This window comes from Lissotriton helveticus, chromosome 4_1 (assembly GCF_964261635.1).
Source record: "Lissotriton helveticus chromosome 4_1, aLisHel1.1, whole genome shotgun sequence".
Classification (NCBI taxonomy): domain Eukaryota; kingdom Metazoa; phylum Chordata; class Amphibia; order Caudata; family Salamandridae; genus Lissotriton; species Lissotriton helveticus.
This window is the reverse complement of record NC_136063.1, coordinates 465275059-465302159: the sequence shown is the minus strand read 5'-3', so window position 1 is coordinate 465302159 and position 27101 is coordinate 465275059. Positions and strand designations below refer to the sequence as shown.

The 27101-nt window shown below is 45.3% G+C and overlaps 1 protein-coding gene across 1 annotated transcript in view; it reads right to left on the bottom strand.

The window, feature by feature from the left end:
- PIP4P2 (phosphatidylinositol-4,5-bisphosphate 4-phosphatase 2) overlaps positions 1-27101 on the bottom strand; it is a 249429-nt gene that overhangs the window by 104816 nt on the left and 117512 nt on the right. Inside the window, exons 3-5 of the mRNA XM_078687057.1 lie at positions 24116-24222; positions 23644-23767; positions 4421-4473 (exon numbers count right to left, since the gene is read on the bottom strand). Of these exons, the coding sequence (XP_078543183.1) occupies positions 4421-4473; positions 23644-23767; positions 24116-24222 (284 nt within the window). The remainder of the gene's footprint in view (positions 1-4420; positions 4474-23643; positions 23768-24115; positions 24223-27101) is intronic.

The following is a 27101-nucleotide window of genomic DNA, read 5'->3' as shown; positions in this document are numbered from 1 at the left end:
TTCTACAAACAGAAAGATTCTTGTCCTTCATATCACGAGCTGAAAAAACGGATATTAATCCTGGCAAATAAATTCAATCCTACGTGGAGATCACACTCACAACTTCTTAAAACTGTTTCCTTAACCTTGAAGCCCAAGAGGTCCAGAGCTTCGAGTGTGTCTCCATCCGCTAACTAACCACACTTATTGAAGTGTTGTCTAAAGCCTTGAAATCCTTGGACCTTTGCTATCTCACCCACCTGTCTGATGTGATGTTGGTCCAGACCGGAAGGAATTGTTGTAGTCTTCCCCCAACTGGAGTGGAATGTGGTGGGGGAAGGGGAGGGAAGTCATTGGGCAGGGGTGGAGGAAGAGCGGGAGTTGTTAGTTTTGCCTCTGCCTTTGTTGTTGTTACCCCTGTAAACCCCTCTTTGGTAGCTCCTACTGTAGGTGGATTGGGTAGGGGCTTTGTAAGAAGTAGAGGGACTATCTGAGGAGTAGCCTCTTGTGGTGCTTCTGTAGGATGAGCGACGAAAGGAGCGTCTAGGAGCTTGCGACTGCAAGGCTCCCATAGATTTAGCTGTGTCCGTATCTTTTTTCATTTTTTCAAGAGGTACGTCCACATTAGGCCCAAATAAGTGTTGCTCATCAAAGGGTTGATTGAGGATGGCACTTTGTACTTCAGGTTTGAAACCTGAAATGCGTAGCCATGCATGCCTATGCAAAAAGACACTGGAATTAATCGCCCTTGAAGCAGTATCTGCTGCATATAGGGCACAACGAATAGAGGTATTAATGATGGTTTTACCCTCTTGTATAAGGTCATTGGCCCTATTTTTGTACTTGTCTGGTAGGTGCTGCATTATGGATTCTAACTCATCATTATGTGCCCTGTCATATCTTGCTAGTAGTGCCTGAGTATTGGCAATACGCCATATGTTTGCTGCCTGTGACGCTGTTCTTTTGCCTGAGGCGTCCAGGAGCTTAGCCTCTATCTGGTGGGGAAGCCTCACCGGATGTTTGTGAATTGGCTCTTTTGAGTGCGTTGGATACTACAAAGGAGTCTAGTGGTGCAGGCCCTTTAATGTAGGCTGGATCTGAGGGGGCAGCCTTATACTTCTCAATTCGGGGGTTGATGATTCAAGCCTTAACTGGATCTTTAAAGACCTCTAACGCATGCTTAATGACCCCTTTAAGCATGGGTAAAATTGAGGTGGACCTTTGTGTGGTGTCAAAGTTATCCATAAGGAAATCTTCCTCTACTGGGTAAGTATGTAGGTCAACCCCATGGTTTTGGGCAGCCCTATGGACAAGTTGGTTAAATCCCATAGTGTCCTCTGGAGGGGAAGGCCTGGAGGGGTATATGTCATCTTGTGGCATGTTAGGAACATCTGGGGTGCTATAATCATCCCACGGGTCAGGTGAGCCAGGAGGACTAGGATTATCTAGTGGCTCATTATCTGCACCACCCCCTGTGTCATCAGAGGTGTCATCCCTGTCATCATCATCTTCTAATGGTGTAGGGGAGTGATGTGGCAGGGGGGAGGTAGAGAAGGAGGAGGAGAAGAAGGAATCCTTAGAGGAGAGGTTGCAATGTCCTTCTTCTTAGGATGATGAGCCGGTGCAGGCGTGTCTAATGGTGGTTTTTTAGAACTAAGAGCCAATCAACCAGAGTTGTTGTCGACGCCCTGTTCTTGCTCCTGTTCTGGCACATCGATGCCCTCTTGGAAGATGTCGTCTGGGACCGAAGATGACGAGCGAGCCATTGTTCTTCGAGCTCGTCTGTCCCGAAACGTCTTCTCGGAGCGGAAGGAGACACAAGCGGAACAGTCTCTGGCCTCGTGCTCCGGAGAGAGGCAAAGGTTGCACACCTCATGGAGATCGGTATGGGGGAACTTCGACTCACATTGAGGACACTTCTTAAATGGCGTCCTTTCCATGAGCCAGAAGATAAGGCCCAGGTAGGCCCGAAGGCCTTTGTCGACGACCGGAATCGAAGACTTCGAAGTTGTGAAGAGTTGAGTCGATTCGAAACGCGCTCGAGACAATACCGTCGAAAATGGTGAGGATTGCACACCGAAGGAGAATCAGTTCCAAACCGGAGCGCAGGAAACACATCCGAGCCCGATGGCGGAAAAAAAACAATCTAAGGTTGGAGCCGATGCCCATGCGCAGTGTAATCCAAAGGAGGAGTCACCTATCTCGTGACTTCCAAAAACTTTTCAGGACAAAAACAACTGCAAACATCCGGGCCCAACACTAGGTGGCGATCTATGCAAAGTGTGTAATCTGCAGCTCATATGCCTCGAACATTAGATTTCTAAAGAGATGAGGCAGTGCTTTGGAGGGTGGGAACAAGGCTAAATTCAAAAGGAGAGGGACCTGCAATTAATTGACACTTTTCACACCACCTGTATTGCGACTTATATAGCGCACGTATCACCCGAAGGCATCAAGGCGCTTGCTTAGGGAACCCGTCCTGGTATTCCCCTGTGAGGTACCCCGGCAGGGAATCCACAAGGTGAAAGCCAGGCATCCCGCCGCGAGGGGCCGTAGTGGAGATTAAGCAAGCTATTGCCCAGAGTCGCAGAGTGTGATCCCGTGAGTCAAGTAGGCACCGGAGCGAGAATTGTCAAGTCCGTGGTATTTTTGAGCCCGAGTCCCGCCGAGGCAGGGAATCGAACCCTGGTCCACGGCTGATCTCAGCTTCCGGGTCTGCTGCCTCTAACCACTGAGCCACGCTTCTCCAGGAAATGTGAATGCCTTAAAGCGTGAACGCATCATTGGGTTTACATTCATAAAAAGATTCAGTGACTCAACAGCTACCCACAGTTCCTTGTGCTTGTTCCCCTTCATGGTGTCTCACACACAAAATATACAGTGCGTCTTTGTCTAATACTGCCTGAAAATGTACATGACTTAACTATCTCTGAAAACAAGCATTAAGAAAATCAACAGGTCTGGCTTTATATGTACCAAAAGACACAAACTTGCATTACAAGGACAGGCCCTCCAAAAGGAGGTCCCACCCCTCAAGTGGGTGGAGAGTAAGGGACCTGCTGATGCCATGAGACCGTGTCCCTCTACCCGCGTGGTTAGTGGAAGCATACGACTAGTTAAGCGTGAATCATCTGTACTACTATTATAAAGCAAGAACTTTGAACCTTTGAGGCGGGTAAACTCGGGAACCACAGCGTCAATCCACACACCCGATACATCATTGTAATTGTCAGGGTGTACAGATGGACATAGGCTATATAAACTATAAAAATATGCGTTATTTAAAAAATGTACCTAAAAAAAAAAAGTTGTCCCTTCGAAGTAGCGCCGGCCGCGACCTGCGTGCTGACGTCAGGAGCGCGGGGAGTAGTGGCGTCCAGGAGCGGCGGACATGGCGTGGCGGAGGAGCGGTGACGAGCGGCGGACAGGCGGTGAGGACCGGCGGACAGGCGGGAGGAGCGGTGACGAGCGGCGAAGAGCGGTGAACTGAGGAGCGCAGGGGAGGAGCGGCGGCTCAGGTAAGGCTCCGGGGGACCCACGGACAATGTCTGGGCAGGCGGGGGTCGGGGCAGGTGGGGGACGGGGCAGGCGGGGGACGGGGCAGGCGGGAGACGGGGCAGGCGGGGGACGGGGCAGGCGGGGGACGGGGCAGGCGGGGGACGGGGCAGGCGGGGGACGGGGCGGGCGGGGGACGGGCTGCTGGACAATGTCGGGGCAGGCGGGGGTCGGGGGAGCGGGGTCCCGGGCTGCTGGACAATGTTGGGGCGGGCGGGGAAGCCTGATTGCTCCCGGACAAGGTCGGGACGGGCTGCTAGTTTAGATATAATGGAGGACATGGAGGGCACATTCCCACTGGTTACCCCTATAGCATCAGTGGGGCATGCATGCACATCAGCCATAGAAAAGAGAAACTCTGGTCATGCCCCCCCCTACTGATAAATAAAACAAACAGAGTATTTCTACTTTTTATACTATTGAGTTCTTTTATACCTTCCCTTCATTGAGATGCATTCAATTCTCAGCTCAAAAGTCAATTTAAGAAGTTCAAGCATACAGACCGTTTTTCTATATTTACAAGAGAACTTTGTCTCATCAACTCTCGTTTGGGTGTGCATGTCAGGTCACACAGACATCAGAAGTACTTACTGTATGCTAAACATAATGCAAATGCCAGAAGATCTCTTTGCCAAAACCAAGGAGGATGGTCGAAAAAAACAAACATGTTTGTTTTTCTCCGACAGATGGGATTCAGGCACAATGACCAGGTATTTCGTCATAAATAAAGAAGTTCAAATATTAGCACATATAAAGCGATATTTCAAACATTCTTAGCCAACGCGACAGCAGAAAACCAGCACTTCAGCAAAATGGCTGACACTTTACATTTGGCAAAAAATAAACAGGCGTCCATAACATTTACACACCTTTAAAATATACTTACACTTTCCTGCAGTGTGGACATTTTGCCAATGTGTTGAACCTCAACTCCATCCACTGCAATGAAGAAAACATGGAGCATTAACTAATGGTAATACTGGCGCTCAAGTTAGATATCAGTCAATACTTTCTACTGTTTGTCTCAATTTTCATGCTCCTCATGTAGTGGAGCTGTGCTACAAAGACAAGGATATTTAGAGATGCCTTCCTTACTGTCACCCTCATTCTGATACCTATCATTGCATGTGGAAGAACAAACCAAGGCACAGGGCATCACATGACAGAATGCCCCTATGCGAGTATGTATCTTGCAAAGAAGAACAAGTTACTTACCTTCTATAAAGAAGTATGTGTAAGAGAAACAGGTTAGTTGTAGATTCCTTACCTTAGAATTTCCCTGAGGATTCAGACTGGATCCGGAGTTTTTTCTTAGCAGTATCCCTGCACGTCGGTAGGTGGTGTTAGTCGACTCTGTGTCTGTCGTCGTAGTCGCTGTGATGATGTTGCGGTGCCTACTTAGATGCCACCCCTGTGTTCTGATGTCTGTTCTGACACAAATTTCCACTCCAGAAGTGCAGAGCCATGAAAGAAACTGATCACTGGTGCGCCACAACTAGGGACCTGTAAGGGAGTCCCTGTCCCTAGAAGTCAGTTTGCAGAACGGGGAGGGTGGGTGGGGCGGTAAGGAATCTACAACTAACCTATGTCTCTTACAGATACATCATTAACGTAGGTAAGTAAAGAGACGGTTAGTTGTAGATTCTTTACCTTAGATTAGATACCCCAGCAATACCATCCCCGGAGAAGTGTCTGCGAACCAAGTTCACACCAGAAAGTCCTGGAGGACCGAACTAACACAATAGCCGTCCTGGAGGACTTGGCTGTCCAGGCAGTAATAAACGTGTGCAGAGATGCAGTAATAAACGTGTGCAGAGATGCCCACGTTGCCGGAGAGGGACTCCACATGCCAATGCAGTGGTTGCCTCCGCAGCCCTAGTGGAATGAGCACGCAGCCTTACAATGCAAAGCAAATCTTTTTGCAAAGGACAACCCATCAAGAGATGTGATGTTTTTGAACAGCCCGGCCTTTTTTGGCACCTACATATCCGCAAATCTTTGCTGCGGTCAAGGTAGAACAACAGCGCATGTTTAGGGTTCAGACAGTGGAGTCTCTCCATCTCCTTGGAAGGGTGTGAATGTGGCAAAAAAATGGGCAAAGTGATCGATTGTCCTACATGAAATGGTGCTACAAAGGCTTTGACCCAAGCACAGCTTTATCCAGATGCGAGAAGAAAGGGGGCTTGGAAGATAAAGCCTGAAGCTCACTCATCCTGCGAGCGTAGGTGATAGAGACAATAAAAGCAATTATCAGAGTGAGGAGCCTGAGAGGACAGTTGTGAAGAGGCTCGAAGGGAGCACACAAGATATAATAAGATTCAAGTCCCACTGGGGCATTATGAAAGTAGATGGAGGAAAGAGAGGGGTAATGCCCTTAACGAAACTATTTACAATAGGGTACTTGAATAAAGATGGCTGATCTGGCAGTCGAAGAAAAGCAGAAATAGCAGCAAGATAGCCTTTGAGAGTGCCCAGAGCAGAACCCTGCTGGGCCAAATACAGTATGTACAAGAGGACCTCTGAAAGAGGGGCAGAAAGGGGATCCACAACCTTTACTGTGCATCACGCCACAAACTTGTTCCATCTACAGGCGTATACCGAAGGAAGGTCAAAAGCGGTCACATGTCGCTGCTCAATCTCCACGCAAGGTGGTGGAAGCTGGACAGGCTCTGGTGAAGAACCGTCCCCTCTTGCAGCAACACAACATCCTCCCAAAGGGGCAGTCTGATCAGAGGATTGATGGCCATGCTCAGAATCTCTGGGTACCAGACTCTTCATGACCAGTCCGGAGTCACAAGAATAACTTGGGTCCGGTTGCACTTGATCTTTTTGAGCACTCGGGGCAGAAGTGGTACAGGCGGAAAGGCATACAGGAGGTCGCAGTTCGACTCATGCCAAAAGGCATTTCTGAGCGAGTGCAGCCTTGGGAACTCCGAACAGGAAAACAGTTGGTCCCAACGGGAATTCTTCAAGTTAAGTATCAGTGCCCGATATCACAAAAAACACTCAAGTACATTGATTAAGCTTGTTTATATAGAATATTAATAAATCATTTACTAGACACATTAATTCATGTGACACAGATGCTCCACAGTGAGTGGAAAGTCGGTGACCCAGTGGCTAGACGGGGCTGGATGTGGTTGGGTGGCCCTTCCGTAGCCAGGGGCGGAACGAAAAGCAGACTGGAGTGGGCGAGAAGGCGCAGCAAGGCCCAAAGATCTGGCCGTAGTTCGAGAATCTTTAAATCGCCCCAGCGCCAAGTCTGCTTTGTCACCAAAACGATGATGAACATCAAAGGGCATGTCCCTCAAACTTGACTGGACATCCCCCGAAATTCCAGATGTCCTCACCAGGTTCTCTTGCCAGTCCGGTTCTTCCAGCTGGTCAGTTAAAGGGTCCAGCAACCCCTCCCAGTTCTCATCATCACCCACTGGTCGGTAGGGAACACCAGGGATAAACAGAGGAACAAAAGTACCCTCTGGCATCAGTTCCACCATCAGACGACGTCGGTCCGGCTCTGTGTCCCACTCGGGAATGAGGATGTGGATGGCACCGGCTGGGGACACGACCACTGCCGGGGGCATCATCACCGGGATCGGTACTGGGGAAGGTCGAGTGAGATCGACTGGCATTGATCTGCATCCAGGCCTGGATCCGCAGGGGCCCGCCGGAGCCAATTGCATCGAAGGTCTAGGACCCCAAAACTGCTCCTTGGGGCCCAATGGCACGCTATGGAGTCGGGCTGCCCAAAGAAGAGGTCGAAGGCCTCGTAAAACTGGCGAAGTTGGGCAGGGGACATTCTGGCCCCTGGAAATCGGGGGAGGCACGGAGTCGTCCCTGAATCAGGCACCGGAGATGTAGCCTTTGAGCGACAACAACCTGAATCCTGCGTCGTGTGCTTCTTCGCCTTCTTCTTGTGTTTGGACTTACCCGAAGAAATTGATGACTTAGAGTGCAAAGAGGAGTGGGGGCTCCGCGACCAGCCTTGAGACCTTCCTCTCGAACGAGACCTTGAACAAAGTGGAGCTGACAACAGAGCCTCCAGTAACTCTCTGGAGCACTCCCGGGAAGTCTTCGGATTCATGGCCCGGCAGTCGGAGCACGACTTCCGGCTCCAGACACCACAGGCACACAAGGTCGACAAAACATTAAAAAAAAAGCTAGCCAAAAAAACGTCTAAGGGGTAGCTCTCTCTGGATATGAGCTAGGTTGGTGTGGGAAAAGAAGGAACTTATGTCAGCGTGCAGGGGGCGGCGTTTAATTAGGCCACGCAACGTCACCCCAATGACCAGGATGCTGTCGGCGGATGCAAGGTAGAACCGACGTCACCTACAGACACGCAGGGGTACTGGTAAGAAAATTCTCTGAATTTCCTCTAGGCGTCAGACTGGATACAAAGGTAAGGAATCTATAACCGTCTCTTTCAGATAATACTGATCAATAATTTAACAATCCTGTGATCAACAAAACAAGTGAGGATAACAGTACCTCAAATCCTGGTTACCCAGTATCAAAAGTGCGGAAAAAAATGCTAGGAAACAACGATTCGGAATGACAATCAATTACAAGCAAATATAATAACTAACTGCAACAATATCTAGAATATCAAATAAGTTGCAAGTCGCCAGAGTGTACACCCATCATATTCGTCTTGGCATAGAGGGGACCACAGATGTGGGTGCCTTGCACACAGAGAGAGTAAAAGAGTTTAAATAAACAGGAATCTCAAGAGATGGTAAAATTGAGGAAAAATTGGTACCAGCACTTTGAAGTTAGACAAAAATGCATAAGCATTACCAAAACTTTGCAAAATTGGTACAAGAATCTGTCAAGCAAGATAAACTGGGATTAAAGTTTCTGACCAGGAGGAAAACCCCAACAGCAGATTGCGGGATATGGTGGTTCCTCCCATGGGCCATCCAAGACACATTAGTTTAAGTGCATTACTGGTGGCAAAAGTCCTAGAAACCACCTTATACGTAGGCACAATATTCCAGGGTCCCTATGTTTTGAGAATGGAATCACTAGTTATGTCTCCAGGGAGTTCCACACTTCTGGGGTGCCCATGAGGTGATGTTTATGCTAGGGGTTGTGGGACTCTCTGGGTCTGCCCTCCACCAAAAACCTCCACTGGTACATTTAGCTAACTGCTACCTCAAAAAGAGCCTGTGGCTCTAGTCAATAGTCAATGTATCCTGTCTTTCGCACTGACTGCCAGCCTCAAAGGAAGCTCTGAGAAGACATGGAGAATTGCACTCCAGTCCCTTGTCATGGTCTTCAGATTTCATAAGTAGCCTGTAATTTGAGAGGCAATTATGTAGCAAACACAACAAGTTGAAGGACGCAGTGCTAAAACATTTCAACCACTCACCCCGAGACAAGAGTTCTGGGTTTAGTCCATCATACTTTTGCTCACTATGCCACCCCAGTTCGGACCAAGCCATATGCAAATCAGTCTTTACCCTGCTCCTCATGGGAACAGTCAAGCCCCAACTACCAGGAACTATGTATTCTGGCATTCCATATAAGGGCACAGGTTTAGTATCCGATGTTGAGGGTAGTACAGATTTACATTTATATTACAGGTAAACACCAACAGAATGATGGTACAATAAACTATGTGTATTGTTTTATGGTTGTACAATCATGGTTTATTTAATAAAAGATCAACATAAAGGTATACAGGTCATCATAATGCTTACATAGGAAGATGGCGGTGGAGCGACAGAAAATGGGCAGACTTCTAACCCACCTTCTACAGGGCTTTGGAGAATTGAGGGATGAAGGGGCATGAAGGTTGTGCTCAGGACACCTACTGTCCATCTCGTTTGTCTGCTCCGGCTCAGTACATTTCTGGGACTCACAGCGGATTTCTCCAAGTGCCATCAGTGGCTCTGCCAAACATGCTGTCAGCAACCAACAAGTAAATAAACCAGAAAGGTAAGCAACAATAACTCCATATTTGAAAGATAATGACAATGGCACAGTGCAGGTGAACATCCCTTGGAATTTACTTACAGCTCTTATTAGAGGTAAATGAGAGCAATTTCATCTAGACTGAATAGGCACAGGAAAGAAAAAAAGGACAGAAATTGATACAAAATTGTAGGAATTAGAAAACTGGCAGAAGATAGTAGCTGACAGGCCTTAAGGCAAAATTTACAACCAGTATTTTTGTGTCCAGTAAAGATTTTTAAAAACCGACCAACGTACCAATAGGCCGGTTCTTCAAAATGTGAATTGTATTGAGTTGCAATCCCACCAACCACATGAATGAGGTAGGGCACAAATTCAGACTCACTACAATTGGAGGCCATCACAGGGATGGTGGCCTGCGGGAGTTCGCAGACCACCATGTCTTTGGTTGCTTTTCAATAAAGTACACTTTTTTTAAAATCCAGTATGTTTTCTTTAAAGGAAATGGGAGAGCGATTAACCGCGGCAGCAATTCTGCCGCGGTGCGACGGTTTAGCGCAGTGAGCGGGGCAGCTACGGCCAAGGGCCGTGCGAAACACTATGGAGGTAGTGCGCGCGACAGACGTTGGCCATCAGAAGCAGCAAAGGGGTTATATAGAAGAGTTTACTTTTTTGGTTTAAGAGCTGGCAGTGCTCTAGTTGACCAGTGCCTATTCTTTAACATACTTTATTTTTAGAAAGGGAAAGCCATCACAAGGGGACCACTTCCCTATTGCAAATGCATTAACAGCTCCTTTAACCTTTAAAATGTTGGTAAAATATCAATGTTTTGCGACCGGATTTCAGTTACAAAACACGATTCAGCATTTGGAAGGGACGCCTACAACATGCCGCTTCAGGATATCGAACCGAAATCAATTCACAATCCCATTTTCAGAGTTGTAAAAACATTTCAGACTCCTGAAAAGGGTCTTGTACATAAGAAAAAAACATTTTAACAGTTGCAAATGACAAACTGGAGCATTTGTGAATGTTAGCACATCTGGCCCTAAATGACTACCTCACAAGGTCCAATATCCATACACTCAAATAGGCAAACACCGATTTCCTAGACCAACCTACCAAACTGGAAGAAGTAATCTCTAGCACTGTCAACGTTCATGCAAACAATGCGCCCTAACAGGGTGGCTTCATGCCTTTTTATCAACCTATTTGCCAGTTGATTGCCCCAATCCTAATACACCAATACAACGTCTTTGGAGAAACAGGGATAATGATAAAAACATGTTCGAAGAATCCATTTCAGTGATACCCAAGTCTGGTAATGATTTTGCACTTTATGTATTCTATATGCTGTTTTTGCTCTTGAATGAGGATTGTATAGTGTAATAAATGACAAAAGACCAATTGATGGACAGAATGTAGAACAATGTCATACATTTACCTCAGTACATAGATCTGGGCCTACATCCATCGTTTTTTGCTCCAGAGGTCATTCCAGTTTGAACCCAGCCTTATGCAAATCAGTTTTGACCCTGCGACCAACCGGAACAGTCCAGCACGAGTTCGGGCTGGACTGTTCCCATGAGGCACAGGGTCAAGACTGATTTACATATAGCTGGGTCTGAACTGAGCTGGCGAAGTGAGCTAAAGAATGATGATGGATTCAACCTAGATCTGTTACTGGGGGTGACTGTCTGAAAAGTTTGCATTGTGTAATAAGCAGCCCTTCTCTGAAAAACCAGTGTAAGGTGCATTAAGGTGTGTAGGTTCCATATCTCATGGTCAAAGTGGTGTTCCACACACCTACCCAGGTAGTCCCATAAAAAATAAAAAAACAATTGTGGTACCATGCCTGCATTTTTTCAAAGGGTGAAGCTAGTCCTTTTCCATCTCTGGGAAAGCACAAGCATACCCACGAGACAGAACTCATGGAGACTTAGAACTGATTGTCCTTTACTCGACGTGGTATTTTGTTTTCTCCAATAAACAACTGTATCCGCACACCACTTCTATGTCCCTCCTTTTTTACATTTCCACAATCCCATTATAGCTTTTTACTATCTCAGTAAGATTTTAGAAACTACAAAACACTGTTCTCAATACTGTGTATATAGTACCAGTCAGGGGGCTACTTTCTGGATATCACTAACCTGGCATCTATAATTCACATAAGGGGTAGGCCGTAATAAAGCTCAATATCAAATCTAGCTGCACCAATTGAAGTTTACAATGGTCCAAATGTTTTGTGTAGTGAATTTTACTTCCTTCTGTCGGAGAAAGAACAACACGGATACAACTAAGATAATCACCTTTGGTCGTAAGCTAAAAAAGCTGTGTTACTGACGAATTGAAAGTAAAATGAAGGGCTTCTTCCTACAATTACCTCGGTCGCACTATGCCCCAGAAACAGGCAATCAAACAGTCTACCTTGTCATTGAATATCTCTTTTATGAGACTGTTACAACTTCTAAGTGGGGCAGATTTAGGCAAATTATATAAAGTCATCATTTGTAAATTGACCCTGACTTTATTATTTATTATTTATGGAATTTGATAAAGCGCACGGCTACCCCCGCCGGGTGTGTCCCGGCGCTGAGGACAGAGACAACAGAGATTTAGACAGCTAGCAGCGTGAGAACAGGTATGTTTTTAGCTTGGATCTAAACAGACATTCTGATTCGATAAATCTAAGGTCAAGCGGTAGAGAGTTCCACAACTTGGCGGTGACTACCGCAAAAGCTCTACCACCTCTTCTCGAACGAAAAAAACGGGGAGGTAGAATGAGACGGAGGTGATTGGATCTTAGGGAACGGACAGAGTGAACCTGCTTCAATCTATCTCTAAGATAGCGTGGACCGCGGGCATTGAGCGCTCTGAAGGCCAAGACCAGGGCTTTGAACTGTATGCGGTGGTTGATTTGAAGCCAATGTAGCTTCTTCAGGTAAGGGGAAATGGAATGCCGATAGGGGACATGACAAATCAATCTAGCCGCCGTATTCTGATTGACTTGTAGTCGATGGCATAGGTATGCAGGAGCCCCTACATACAAACTATTGGCATAATCCAGATGTGAAGTGATGAGGGCGTGCACGACCGTCCTCATCGACTCCTTGGAAAGGTAGGGGGACATTTTTTTGATCATTTTTAATTTTCCAAAACAAGCAGATGTAACCTTTTGAATTTGTGTTTTGCATGACAGTTCATTATCAAAAACGAACCCAAGGTTCCGGCCCGAGTGGGCAGGGATAGGTGGTGGATTAAGCTCTGTCGGCCACCAAGCTGACGTTGGTAAAGGTGTTTTTAAATTAAAAAATAGCACCTCAGTCTTACTTTACAGTATGGAATATATAGTGGTCTAATATCCAGTACAGTCTAGTAAAAGACTACAGGAGTGTGATCCATAAACCACGTGGGGAATCTGGGAAGAAGGATAGAATAAACAAACAATATCTCAACTGGTGTTACTGTGGAGACAATTAAACATGAATGTAAAAAGCATTACTTGAGCGGAAATAAGGAGACTCAATTCGTTTTTAAATCGTGCTCATAGTATCGTATAATGAACGAAAAGTAGAAATTACAGTTGTAGCAGCACTGTACAAAATTGAATAACTAGACAACCCGAATTGGACTTGGTGCTAGGTATGTGCAAGTGACAAGTGGCGACGCAAATGACAATTGTGAACAGCGTGAACGGCGCAAAGTGTGAGAGTGTAATAATATATACAGTGAGTCAGACGAACAATGTGGCTCAAAGATAAATTACAATGCAATAGTATTTGATTTGAAAGTAATGATTCAGGTGAGCCACACACCCCTTCCTTCCCTGTGCAGCACCGCCAACAAAGTGCAACCCGGTCCTGAAGATGATCCCAAGTCACGAGGATTGAAATGTCGTCGACTACACAGCGCAATAAATGGCGCAGCCCCCACTGTGGCTCACCTGAATCACTACTTCCAAATCAAATACTATTGCATTGTAATTTATCTTTGAGCCACATTGTTCGTCTGACTCACTGTATATATTATTACACTCTCACACTTTGCACCGTTCACGCTGTCCACAATTGTCACTTGCGTCGCCACTTGCACATACCCAGCACCAAGTCCAATTCGGGTTGTCTAGTTATTCAATTTTGTACAGTGCTGCTACAACTGTAATTTCTACTTTTCTTTAATTATACGCTGCTATGAGCACGATTTTAAAACGAATTGAGTTTCCTTATTTCCGCTCAAGTAATGCTTTTTGCTTACATGTTTAATTGTCTCCACAGTAACATCAGTTGGGATATTGTTTGTTTATTCTAATATCCCGTACAGCTCATAGCAGTGTGCATTTCACTTACCAGATGCAACATCTCAAGCTCAACTCCATTTAGAGTTCAACCTAAACGAGATGTCAGCTGATGCTCCAAGCCAGATACCTCTCCGGTTGCTCTAATCTTTAAAAAAACACCAACAGGGACTTTATAAGCACTTCATGAGCCTGTATAATGAAAGGATTTTCTCCATCGAAATTATAGTTGGGAGTTGTCATTATGTGATCTAGAAGCCAAAGAACATTTGAATAGTATCCTTCCATGCAAGCTCACAATTGAACAAACCGGAGAAGCTACTATCAGGCATGCTGGACAGGAAAATATTCAGCAATAAGACTCCCTCCAAATTGTCATTTGCACTTTACACCGCTACCAACATCACAGAATATTTGAGGCAACCATGGTCGCTTGAGTTGAAAAAGGCTACCGATGCGCTATAGATTTGGTCTGATACCAAGGGCTCACTGGTATGGCAGATTGAAGAGCGCTTTGCATATGTTCTGTAAGTTATGTAGGGTTGCATCTGAATCCTAACTCGTATTGTATGCATCTGTCCCAATCTTCTGGAATCAAGAATATGGTGACTCAAGCCTATATTTAGATCACTAAAGAGTCATACATGTGCCCTGGCAGTGAAGTCCTGTCTGATGGGTTACTCAGGTCAGCTCACAGCAAGGGTTTTGAGGTTCATGAAGCAGGCAATCAAAGCACTGAATGGCCAAGTCCCCAATGACCAGCTCAGGAAAGTGAAGAGCTTGGCTGGAGATCTGTGATGTGGAGGATGTGGCATGAAATGAGCCAGCATTCCTGCACGTAAAAGGACTTTAATCCGATGCGGATGAAAACCTTATTGCGCTTCTGATTCTTGCTTGACTTTCACTATCAGTCAGATCATGGAACAGCTGCTATGGCTTCTGAAACAGTTACATATATCGCTATATTCGCAGCTTTATGTTCTGCACTAATTTCTTAGGATATTAATGGTATTGAACCATTTTGGGCACCATATTTCACCTAGTTATATTGTGGCCAGTTAGGTTTATGAAACAGCTAAGACTGCTTCCCAGGTATGCAGTTTGAATACATGTTTTTAATTATGAGTTCTTACAGAGATTGTACTGTGGAGAGCAATTGGTACATATTACAGGCCACAGGTTTCAAAGGCGGGGATCACACGGAAGGTGCGTGGGTTGCGCTAGCCTATCATTTAGTTTCTCAAAAACGTAGCTAAGCTGCAACACTGAAAACTTTTAGGACTAAATGTTGGACATACTTGAGTAATGGCCATTGACTAAAGGGTGCCACCAGTACTGAGGCAATGGCTTAATACTAGGTGCAGACTTAAAATATTGGGTTTTTTTTGGTAAATCTAAGCTATGATTTCTTTGTCTTTTATTATTTAATTATTTGTAACGTTTTAAAGAAAATAGATAATACATTCAGTTTTTACCTCATTATATTTCTCAGATACTAAACTTTCCATCTTTTGAAAAAAATCTGCCAAAAGCAAACATATCATTGCCTAACTTGCGATGCCCTCCCGCCCCCTATAAAACATGTCTGCTTATTTATCCACATAGGCAATCATCCTCATATTTCTCATCCATTGTCATGCAGGCCTACTTTATATACATGTTTTTTTTTCCAACAGAGTTGTTTGGACACCTCTAATTGGAGTTCGGCCCCAACTAGCTACCTTGTTTGTCCATTTTCTGCCCTGCCATTCGGCGGGTCTGGGCTGTGAGTGACATCTCCACGTGCTCCCCCCTTCCAGCCTACTCACTCTGCCATAAGGCATCCCAAGGTGAGTGTCCTTCCTCCTGCACACCGCCCTGCCGGTGTGCCTCCTTATCAACAAATGTGCCCCTTCTTAGACACCATGCAGCAAGGGAGGCTTTCGTCTCCATGCGGCTCCCCTGCCCCCTTTATCGATTCCCCTTTCTTCTTGTTTTTTTGTTTGTTTGGTTGGTTGGTTGTTTTTTTTTTTTAGGTGCAGCCTGCCAGTGCCATGGCTGCCCATAGGTTGGTCCAGAAGAATGTTATCCCTTCTTCCGTAAGATGCACCCCAAACCTGGGCGTAAAGCTCCGGGAGCCCTGGGTTGATCAGGCCATGCTGGATGCTCTCCCGGCCATTGGTTTTGCAAAATCTGCTGGCTCGCTTAGTTTCCTCCTGGAGCTATCCACCGCTCTATTTGTCAGGGAGCCTCACCATGCCAGCCTGGCAATTATTTTGAACCATATGATGGTGGTGCTGCCACACAGCTTGGCCACCTCCGCCAAGCCTGTTTACATAGTGTGAAGGAGGTCCCTCTTTCCGAGCTGCGCGAGGTTGCTGCCGCACAGTTGGATCACCAAGACCTCGGGGTGCCGTGTGGACGTTGCCTGTAATCCTTTTAGGATTGCTGAAAGGCTGGTTCCATTCCTTGCAGTTGTGTGCGGGCCCAGTCAGATCCTATTCAGCCTCCCAGCATGTCCTCTCCACTCGCAGATATCATAAATGAAAGGAAAGCGACAGTCACACTAAATTTGGGAGAAGTGATATAGCACACAATCACCAAACAAACTCATTTGCTTGACTAATGCCAATAAATGGCTTTGTTAGACACCCATACCATGGACTGCTGGGAAACGGGACAGAGGGGACCCTATCAATTTACCACTTTAAGAAACCACCATTGTAGCTGAGTGCCCAGACACATGAAAATACCAAGAAATGAACACTTAACCTTAAGACTTAGGGTTTCAGTGAGCAAGGAGGCACTTTTGCTCGTACACTCCAAACCTTTTTCCGCCATGTTTGCGCTGTGCTTCAGTGGTTGAAGAGTCTTCTGGGTAATGTCTGGTCATTATTGACATGTTTCTTTTGGTCTACCGCCCAGCACTTAGGCCCAAGCTATGCTTTGTGACCCCCGGGACTGCACCTCAATGTTACCGTTGTCTAATTTAATTCCTTTAGATCTACATGGGATTCCCCAGCAAACACAGTGTAACACGGGGGTCGAACCGGCTTCTGTTAAACCGTGTCCTGAAAGCACTACACCACGCAGCCACCTAGAGCCCCACTTCTCTATCTGCAGCTGTTTCCTCCTGTGCAATTGCGAACAACTTGTAACAGTGAGCTAGTGTCTCAAACAGCTTATCATTGAGTACATCCAGTATAATTAAATTCAGACATGTCTATAGGCTGCCGACGTCAATATCCCAGTTAGTAGGCTGGTGTCACGTTGACTTACCCACAAAGACACATTCACCCATTTGTCCCGTACTTCAAACCAGGAAGGTCAATTATGCTGTAAGGTATCTAAATGATGATTTTCTTTTTTTTAAATTTTTATTTTTGCAGGCAGTAGAAATGCATTGCATGAAGCTACCGTCCTAGCTTAAGATACGTGTGTGTTTCTTTTGCTGTGATCGAAAACGCATGGCCACTGCTGCCAAGATTGAAATACTAGTTGGGCTACTGCCATAATATAGCAGGGATGATGCCACATGTCTTATTACTGGTTAAACATTCCCAGGTGCTTACATTATGATAATTATTAATTTTGTTTTTTTCTTAGTTTTTTTAAATTGTTCTCCCCTATCACGATAATATGTACGCACTCGGTGCAGTGTTCCAGACAACCGTGGGCGCTACTTAGATTGCAGTTGGCCCTTCTTAAAGATGGCAGCTGGTGGATCGTACTGCCCGAACCTATGGTCTTGCTGCCATTTTCCACTTACCCGAGAGTAGCTAAAAATGAAATAAGGCTTGCCTCGTATATCTAAACAGGTGTGTGCCCATGCCCAGAGAGGCGCATTCAAGCACCCACTTTATACTTCCACGCACTGGTTCTTTTTTTTTTCTTTTTCTTTTTTTATGTATACCAACCGCATAGCTTCCAAGGTTTCACATTGCTCATGTGTGACATTTCGCCAATTTCAGTGTAATCAGAGTGACATTTAACGACTATGAGCGACACTTTTTGCAAGCAAAAATGAAGCAATGAATACGCAGAGAACATAAATATCATAAATGGCGCCCATTTGCGCAGCAGGAAAACTCTAATTAGATCTTAAAAACTGCTGCACAGCACCAGCAAGGAAGGGACTAACCATCATGACAAATAGTCTGGCCGGGCTCTCTACGTACATTGCTGCCAGGTTAGCAGATTGCTTAAGTGTGATATTTACCAAATTTCAGAGTACTTATGAGTAACATTAAAGTGTCTAGAGTGTGACACTCTGAGAAAGGCAGAGCTGGCATCGGCCCCGTCGCAAGTATGGCGGGGCACCGCCCCCCCCACCTGCTTTCCATGTTAGGGCGCGCCCCCCGCCGCGTCACTATGACTTGGCAGGCGCGCATCATCATGGATTGGTCACAGGGCTCCCCAGTGACCCGTAAGTGATTGAATCGCTTCCGGGTCGCTGGGGAGCAAAGGTCAGGCCGGTTAGAACCGCCTGACCAGAAGGGGGTTAAAAAGGCCGGGGAGCGCGCGAGTCTTCCTATTAGACCCCGCGCTCCACGGTCTGCCCCCCAGCCTCTAGGAGGCTGTAATTATCTTTCTCTTTTTTCTTGCAGGTTTGCAGGTTTTACATGTGTACGTGTGTTAGTGACTGTTTGTATGGTTGGGTGTGTGAGTAGCTGTGAGGGTCTGTGAGTAGATGTGAGAGTGGCAGAATGGGTGTGTGAGTTGGTGTCTGAGGGTCTGTGTGAGTGTGTAAGTAGCTGTGTGAGTGAATTGGGCCAAAACGGAACCTCACTTGCCACTTTATCCAACAAAAGTCCACAGTTTTGCTCAAAATATCAAACCAACTGGAGTACTTTCTACTGGTTAATTAGTAAGTGCTAACTCATTGGCTAAATATCTAGTGCATATTCTACAATGCAGCTGCATAATGGACCAGGAGGAAATGTCTCCAGTGAACTTCTGTGTGTTTAATTTAGTCAACGTGATTGTTACTCAAGCGTGTTCTCCCAGAAATCTGGGATAACATGAATTCTCCTAAAGAGAAGATAAGAACACTACAAAGAGGTGAATTTCAACCAAACATGGGTATTTCCTCTTAACTACATAAAATAAGTGCTTCTTTTTTGGGTGGAGATGTCCTCGTGTTCCCTGCACCAAGAAGGCATCCCCAAATTTGTCGAGAAAGACACTGGGGGACATTTTGGTAAGCTGCCAATCATACTGGCAAAAGGCGGGAAGACCTTTGCATACTACAAAAGTGAATGGGGCGGGGCCAAATAGGCGAGTCTTCCAGGTGATTTTGAACATTTGGATACTCAGAGTAATTTAAAGGTGAGAACCATGGACTCTGCTCTCACCATGAGAGGACAAGAATCAACCCACTCGCCACAGTCACTACAGATTGCCTCGATAGATTAACAATGCATTCATCTAACTGAAGATTTCAGATCGTTTTTGAATGGCGAACTGCTGAGAAAAAAAACTTGCTTTGCCTTTGTCTAGCACAGTAAGTTAGGATCATTTGTCCTTCACAGAAGTGGAGCTTCAACTGGGGCACCTGCTATGGTTATATTTGTAAGTGCTCTTCGTTGAGGTTAAATTCTGTGAAATGAGCATCGGGACCAGAAAGGATCCTCACTTGCCTGTTTGTCCAACAAAAGTCCACAGTTTTACAAAAAATGTCTACCCAACTGGAGTACTTTCTACTTGTTAATTAGTAACTGCGACCTCACTGGGTAAATGTCCAGCATGTATTCTATACTACAGCTGCAGAATGGACCACGGGGAAATGTCTCCAGCGACCTTGTGTGCGTTTCGGCAATGTGATTGTTCCTCATGCGTCATTATCCAGAAATCTGTGATAACATGAATCTTCCTGTAGAGTAAACAACAAGACTACAAAGAGATAAATCTCCACCAAACAACTGTGCTTCCTCTTAACTATGAAGCAAGTGCTTATTTGTTTGGTGGAGATGCCCTCATATTCCTCGGCATCAAGAACGCAGCATCAAAATCGGCGGGAAACACACTGGCGGATCTCTTCTTAAGCTGTCCATAATCCTGGTAATAGTAGGGAACACCTTTGCATACTACTAAGGTGGATGGACGGGGCCAAACGGTTAAGGTTCTAAGTGATTTGCACATTTGCATACTCGTAGTAATGCACGGGGAGAATGATGGATTCAGGTCTCACCATGAGAGGCCATGAAAGAACCCCTTGTCACAGTCACTACAGATTGCCTCAGAAAGATCAACAATGTATTCACCTTTACCTGGAATTTCGGATCAGTTTTGAATGTGGATTTGTAGGGAAAACACTTACTTTGCCTTCATCAAGCCCAGGAAGTTAGCATTATTTGTCCCTTACAGAAGTAGAGCTTCAACTGGGGCACCTGCTACATTTATATTTGTAAGTGCTTGCCGTTAAGGTTTTATTTCTGTAAAATGAGGGCCAGAATGGAACCCAACTGGCCCATTTACATAAGTCCAGAAAATTGCAGAAAATGGGGCCGCAGGGAAGTGGGGGGGAGAAGAGGGCCTAATGCCACTGCGGTCCCTGCCGTCTCCTCACCTCCAGAAAACACCAGAGGGCCTTGACTCGGACCCAGTAAGGCTGAGTCAATATAACAAGGAACAGAACAAATGCCAATACTGGACTAAACTTACCAACTTTACCAATGACCATTATGAATAAAACATACCGGTCCGTTTTTTGATTTACGCCACTAAATGATTTATTCACTTTTTTTTAGCAGTCAAACACTCTTGACAAAAATTTACTTTTTTTGTGCATAGAAATACAAATAAATACAAATTACAACAAATTATATACAATAGATTCTACTATATACATATTTACCACACACCCACTCGCATCTTTGGCAAGCACGGAGCAGCCAAAAATGTGGCTCCCTGCGTGCAGGAGCAATTCCTTCATCTGTTTTTCCTGCCCAAAACAAATGAAGTCAGCTCCCAGAAAGTGGGAACAGTTTTCCTTTCTCCCGCCTGCTGGGAGCACACTTACAGTTTGCTCTTGCTTGAGGGGAGCAAGTGACCGCAAACTACTATGTCTAGAGGGTAGGCACCTCAGGATATAGGGATGTCCCACTTCGCTTTCAAAATATAACTAAGCCTTGGTAAGGTGTTGGTGGTCCCCAGGGCAGTAAATTGAGGGCTGTGCAGGCCCAACCCTACACCAATATATTAATTTGACCTGGCCCTGGGGAGGTGGTAGTCTCTGGGGCCAATATGGACAAAGGGAAGCAGGGCAGCATGCACCTCAATACAAACAATAGCAGGAGACCATGCTTGTTTTTTTTCCAATTTTGCCACAACTTCACAAATTTGCCGCAAAATCATGGCACAATTCAAAAATGATTTTTAGCCCAGGCAGGGATCCTGTGAGCCCAGCATCGGGCCCAGGGGTTCCTACCCTGACCCCTTTTCTTTATTTTTAAATTTTAAATATTTTTACATTTAAATTTTTTGGGGGGGCTTAGCGGAGTCTGAGTCCCAAAATTGCAGCCAACACTTCCCAATTGAGAGCATTCTGCTCTTGCTTGCTCAAAGCGGAGCAGAATTAGTTTGACAGAGAGGGAGCTGGATGTCAGTAGCTCCCTCAGGAGGCAGGGAACCAGCAGGGACCAAAGAAGCCTTGAGGCTCCCTCTGCAGTCCCCTAACTGTACAAAGTGGGTGCCCTGGGTGGTACCAGAGCTCCCACACTACAAGCCGGGCCCCGGGGGATGGGGTACCAGGGCCCGAAATAGGCCTGGAAGTGGGGCCGCATGGCCCCCCTCCTGTTAATTTAATTTTTTTAAGGGGCTGGGCACAGGGGGATGGGGTGCCGGGGCCCAATTCAGCGCAGGGAAGGGAGGTGGGATACGCAGACTCCTCACGTAAAAAAAAGTTTAAACAAATTCAAAGCAAGACCAGCAAGTCACCAGAGGCCTCTCCCCCTTTCTCCACTACTCTTAAAACACGCCCCCTGGCACACTGGTGGTTGGGGGATGAAGTCCACTTGGAAGCTGAGGGTTCCTTGGAGGCCATGAACCCCTTCTGTTACCTCCACTAAGTCCCAGACAGCGGGATTACCAAGAAGTCTTTAGAAGCAATGCCCCTTTTCTCCACCACTCTGCAAATACGTCTCCTTGCGAACAACTATTTGGCGAATGAAGTCCTCTTACATGCTGAAGGACCTTGGGGGGCAAGAAGCCCTTCTGGTACTTCCAGTACACTTCCAGTAAGTCCTACTCAACAGGAATCCTGTGAGCTGGTCGGAGGCCTCGGCCCTTTCTCCAACACTCTGCATACGCAACTACTACTTACAAAAAAACACAGAAATTCACTGAAAAATCCAAAGGTTATAGGTACGTTATAGTAAGGATATAGAATTTAAAAAAAATTAACTGAAAAAAAACCAAAGGTTACAGGGACGTTATAGTTAGACTGACATTTCACTCGTACAAAACCACAGAAATTCAGTAGTTATAGTTACCTCAGCTAACTATAACTCACGCCCCGCAATGCACTGCTTATGACATCACATATTACATCACTCATTACATGGTGACTGACATCACTCATGACCTCTCAAATGACACCACTGACGACATCCTCCAGTGAGTCGAAGTGTTTTCCAAAATGTACTCAATGTTTTATATAGAGAGAGGATGCACAATTGTTGTCAGTGGGTGTGTATAGGGAGTATAGAAGAGTGAGTGGGTATGTGACAGACTGTAAACATGAGTGAATGGGTGTGTAGGAGTTTTTGTATGTGTGAGCGACTGGTGGGTCAGAAGGTGTGTGAGTATGTGTATGGCTTAGTGAGTATCTGTGTATGTGGTAGCAATGGAGAATGAGTGGGTGTATGTGTGATTGTTCCGATGTGTCAGTGGCTGTAATGTTGAATGAGCAGGTGCATAACAGAGTGTATGGGTGAGTGAACACTTATGTAAGTGTCTCTATGGTTGAATGAGCAGGAATATGAGTGGTTGTATGGGTATGTGAATGGGTGTGTAAGTGGATATATGTGTGACTGAGTGGCTGTGCGTGTGACTATGGTGAGTTAATGACTATGTAAGTGGCTGTATAGGCGAGTGAGCACAGGTGTTGGTATATGTATAAGGTAGCTGGTGTGTGAGTAAATGTATGAGTGAGTCAGCAGCTGTGTGAGTGACTGTATGGGTGAGCAAATAGGTGTGTGAGTCGTAGTATGGGTGGGCGTTTAAGTGTATGTGTGCATAACTAGATGTCCGAGTACCTCTATTGGTGACTGTGTAGGTGCATCAATAGTTATATATGTGACTTACTGGTTGCATTAGTGGCTGTATGGGAGAGTTGATGTGGGAGTGCTTCTTTGGATCAGTGAGTAGGTGTGTAATTGTTCGGAGTGGTTCTGTGGATGAGGTCATCCGTGAGGTCATTTGAGATATCATGAGTGATGTAATATGTGAAGTCATAAGCAGTGCATTGGGGGCATGAGTTATAGTTAGCTGAGGTAGCTATAACTGCTGAATGTCTGTGGTTTTGTACGAGTGAAATCTCAGCTTAACTAGAACGTCCCTGTAACATTTGTTGTTTTCAGTAAATATATATGTATCAGTCATCACCATGTCCAATGTGTGGTAAAGTACAATGATGTAATACTACGCATTGTAAAGGTCAATGCTTTGAAAATATGCATAGAAAAGGCTTGAATTGTAATGGCACTTTATTTAGGAAAGAGTACAGGCTAGCAGGCAGTGTAATATAGCAGCAGAATGCCAGGTAACAGACACCCCTTAATGCTTGAGTAGAAAGCTTCTTTAAAAAGGGACCAAAATACATTGCCGGATATCAGACCAACATCAATAAATTGGATCAGGTACAAACTGCCATTCAAAACAAGTGTTTATTCCTGTGACTGGCTTGTATTACCTACCAGAAATGTATTTCCACAGTGTCCGCACACTACTCTGGTACCTTCCGGCTCCACTGGCAGTGCCGACTGTGCTGGCTGTTCCTCTGGAATTAGTACCACTGGGCCAAGGTTAATGATGCGTCTGCTGTGGAGAAAGCATTTAAATCATTCTTTCCAACTTACTGGAGCTGCATTGAATAGCAGAAGGAGAGATGGAAGCAAATAGCATTTGTAGAAACTAAATTTAGCTCAGACACCACCATGCACACATTTGTACAATTGCAGCATTAGCAGCTTTTACAAAAAGTAAATAATGCAGTAGCAGCCCAAAACAAAAATCAGCCATTCTGGCTCCTTCATGAAACTAAGACTGATGCAGACCTTTTAATAAAAGTAGGACAGCCAGGATGCAGGAATGGCCAAAAGGGGTCCTCATATAATGAATAAAAGATGAAAGAGAATATACTTTAGATCCACCACCTTTGGCACATACCAGTTAGGTCTTGGGCATCCTATTCGCCGTGACGTATCCTTACAGATAAGTAGACAATTACAAGGGCAGCGGACGTATTTCTTGCCTGGAGGTGGGTTTTTGATGGGCTGTAACAAGAGAAAGCATAGAGGTAAATTAAAATAATACTGTATTTTCCATTGCCAAAGAACCCCGATAGACTACTTTGAATCGGAAAATATTGCATCACAAAAGACCTTGTGTTTTTTAGAATTGGAGTGATGCTGGTGATTTGGTGTAGTGTGACCCAAGGTCCATGGTCTAAGTGACTAGGCATATGCTCTGATACTAGACTGAGTCTGTTCAAACTCAAAGAAAATTAGTAAGGACAGTGTTGTATTTGAAAGATACCCTCTTGTTATGCAGGGGTCAGGTAGCCAGTTTATGTAGATTAACAAGTTGTAGGTTTATTGAAGAAGATATAGCTTAGGTTACTGGGTTACAGGTTACAAGTTACATGGTAAATACCCCACCATAAGCAGCATCCTCACTCCTCAGCCCACTGTCTCTAACTGACACTCCTCCAGGCACTCATCAACATTCCACGACATCACACATTGGTTGAGCAGCAGGGAACAGAGAATCTATAAAGAGGATCCATTACAACTAACAGCAAAAATAATAAAAACATAATAGGAAACCTAAGATAGAAAATAATACAATTGAAAGTCCTATAAATGATTCCAGCCCTATAAATTATTCAGACTGGTCAAATAACAAAATCTTCACCACTTGCCCTCTTGCGGTGCACATTCGCTGGACCAGTGAGACACAGTTAACGCATCCTCTACTGCACACTTTCATATTGGCAGGACTAGGTAAATACATGCCAGGACCAGGGAGATAAACCCGCCCTCTACTGCACACACATTTGAGAAACATACTACACGCTCCCCTTCTACTGCATACCTTGCAGGCCCAGGGAACAATAACACCCTTACTGCATACTCTTGCAGGATTAGGGACTAGCACTACACGTCTGCCCCCTACTGCATAGTCTTGCAGGACCAGGGATAACCACACTATAACAGGTCTTCTACTGTCACCCTTCGCTGGACCTAGGTCACATTTCGTACACTTACCCACTACAGTATACTCTTGCAGCACCACGGATAATTGCACTACAACGGGCCTTCTATTGTCCATCCTCGCAGGACGAAGGTCAAATTTAATTCACTCGCCCTCTACTGCGTAGCCATCCACAGGACTAGGGGCACAAAACACGGACTCGGCCATACCCCACTAGGAGCAGCGTTCTCACTTCTCACACCCACTCTCTGTAACTGACACTCCTACAGACACTCACCAATATTCCATGACATCACACACTAGCTGAGCAGCAGGGAACAGATAATCTTTAGCGAGGCTGCATTACAACTACCAGCAGGCTATAACAGAGATACTTCAGCATTTTCTCAGACATCCACAAAATCATTAATAAAGAAAATATTTAAATGAAAGAATTGTAACTGAAAATCGGATGGTATTAATACGGTGAACCAGAAATATAGGATGGATAATAAAGAAATGTGACACAAAATTTCAAGTTAGGCAGCTCCTCATCCACTCATTTTAACGACTTTACAGATCCGTTTAGTGGGTTCCTCTTTAAAATGTTACAAGGTGACAAAAGAGAATAATTATTTCCCTATCCAGTAGAGCGAATGCTAAATTAAAGACGCACGAAGTGAAATTTAAAATCAGAACAGCGTGATGCTTCTCGACTACCAGTTTGATTAGTGCTTTGTTTGTCTAGTTCTTTACCTCGCAGTGTTACTACTGGTTGTCTGAAAACTGCATAACTCGCCAAGATCCTTGCTAGAGGTGAATATATTCTAGAGTAGGTCACGTATGCATCAGTAATGGGGCTGTAACAACAACACTTTGCACTGATACAAAAAATATAATGCAAACTACAGAATCCATTTGCGCTATTTCTTGCAGCTTGGGTAATTTGGAATGGAGTCAAACGGTACATGCTCCAACATAATGTTAAACTCCAGGGCTTAATATTTTAACCGATTTTAATCTTTTACAAGACGTTTGCTCAATTATGTTGAGTATTGCTAGATTCCACAAAAGATGGCTAATCGAGGATTAGGATTTCTTAATTAATCCAGTTAATGTTGGGATGTTTGCACACCACTGTGCTGGCGCGTTTGATTGTTTGAACACATAGTAGCACAAGAAGGGTACAAAGTTCCCCGGTGAGAGTGTAAGAACCAAGAGTGCATGCAGCATAGAGGAAAGACAAAATGGGAAAAGGGCATTTCCCTTTTTGGAACTAAAACCCTCACACACCTAGCAAGCTAGATGTCATGCTTCATCATATGGGTTCTGCTCCTCGTCAGACTGGCGCTGCAATGTCTGATGGGCACCCGTGAAGGGGCTCTTTGATGAAGCATGACATCTAGCTTGCTAGGTGTGTGAGGGTTTTAGTTCCAAAAAGGGAAATGCCCTTTTCCCTTTTGTCTTTCCTCTATGCTGCACGCACTCTTGGTTCTTACACTCTCACCGGGGAACTTTGTACCCTTCTTGTGCTACTAGTCGTCCGGACATGTACACTGGACCCCGTTAAAATATTGTCCGCACACGGTTCCCCTTGTTGTTGAAATACTGTGCGCGGGAGTCTTCCCGCGGAACCATTGAGGTTACCTACAGTAACAGTTTACTGATAGGACCATTAAATCCCTGTTGATATCACAATTGGTATTCCAGGGCCCCCCTCCTAGACACTCGCACAGACCATTCCTTATCATTAACTCCGTACGTTCCTACCAACCATGGAGGACGTCCCAGGTCTGAGTTTTGACGAAGAAGCAATAGCTGAAACCTTAAGATCAGCACCCTCACTCTTCGGGGTTGGAGGGGCAACCGCCTCAGGCTCAGCTAATGAAGATTGGGCGACTTTAACCATCATGAAGAAAGAATGGCTCAGGATCACCGTCCATGGGGCGATGATGACCGA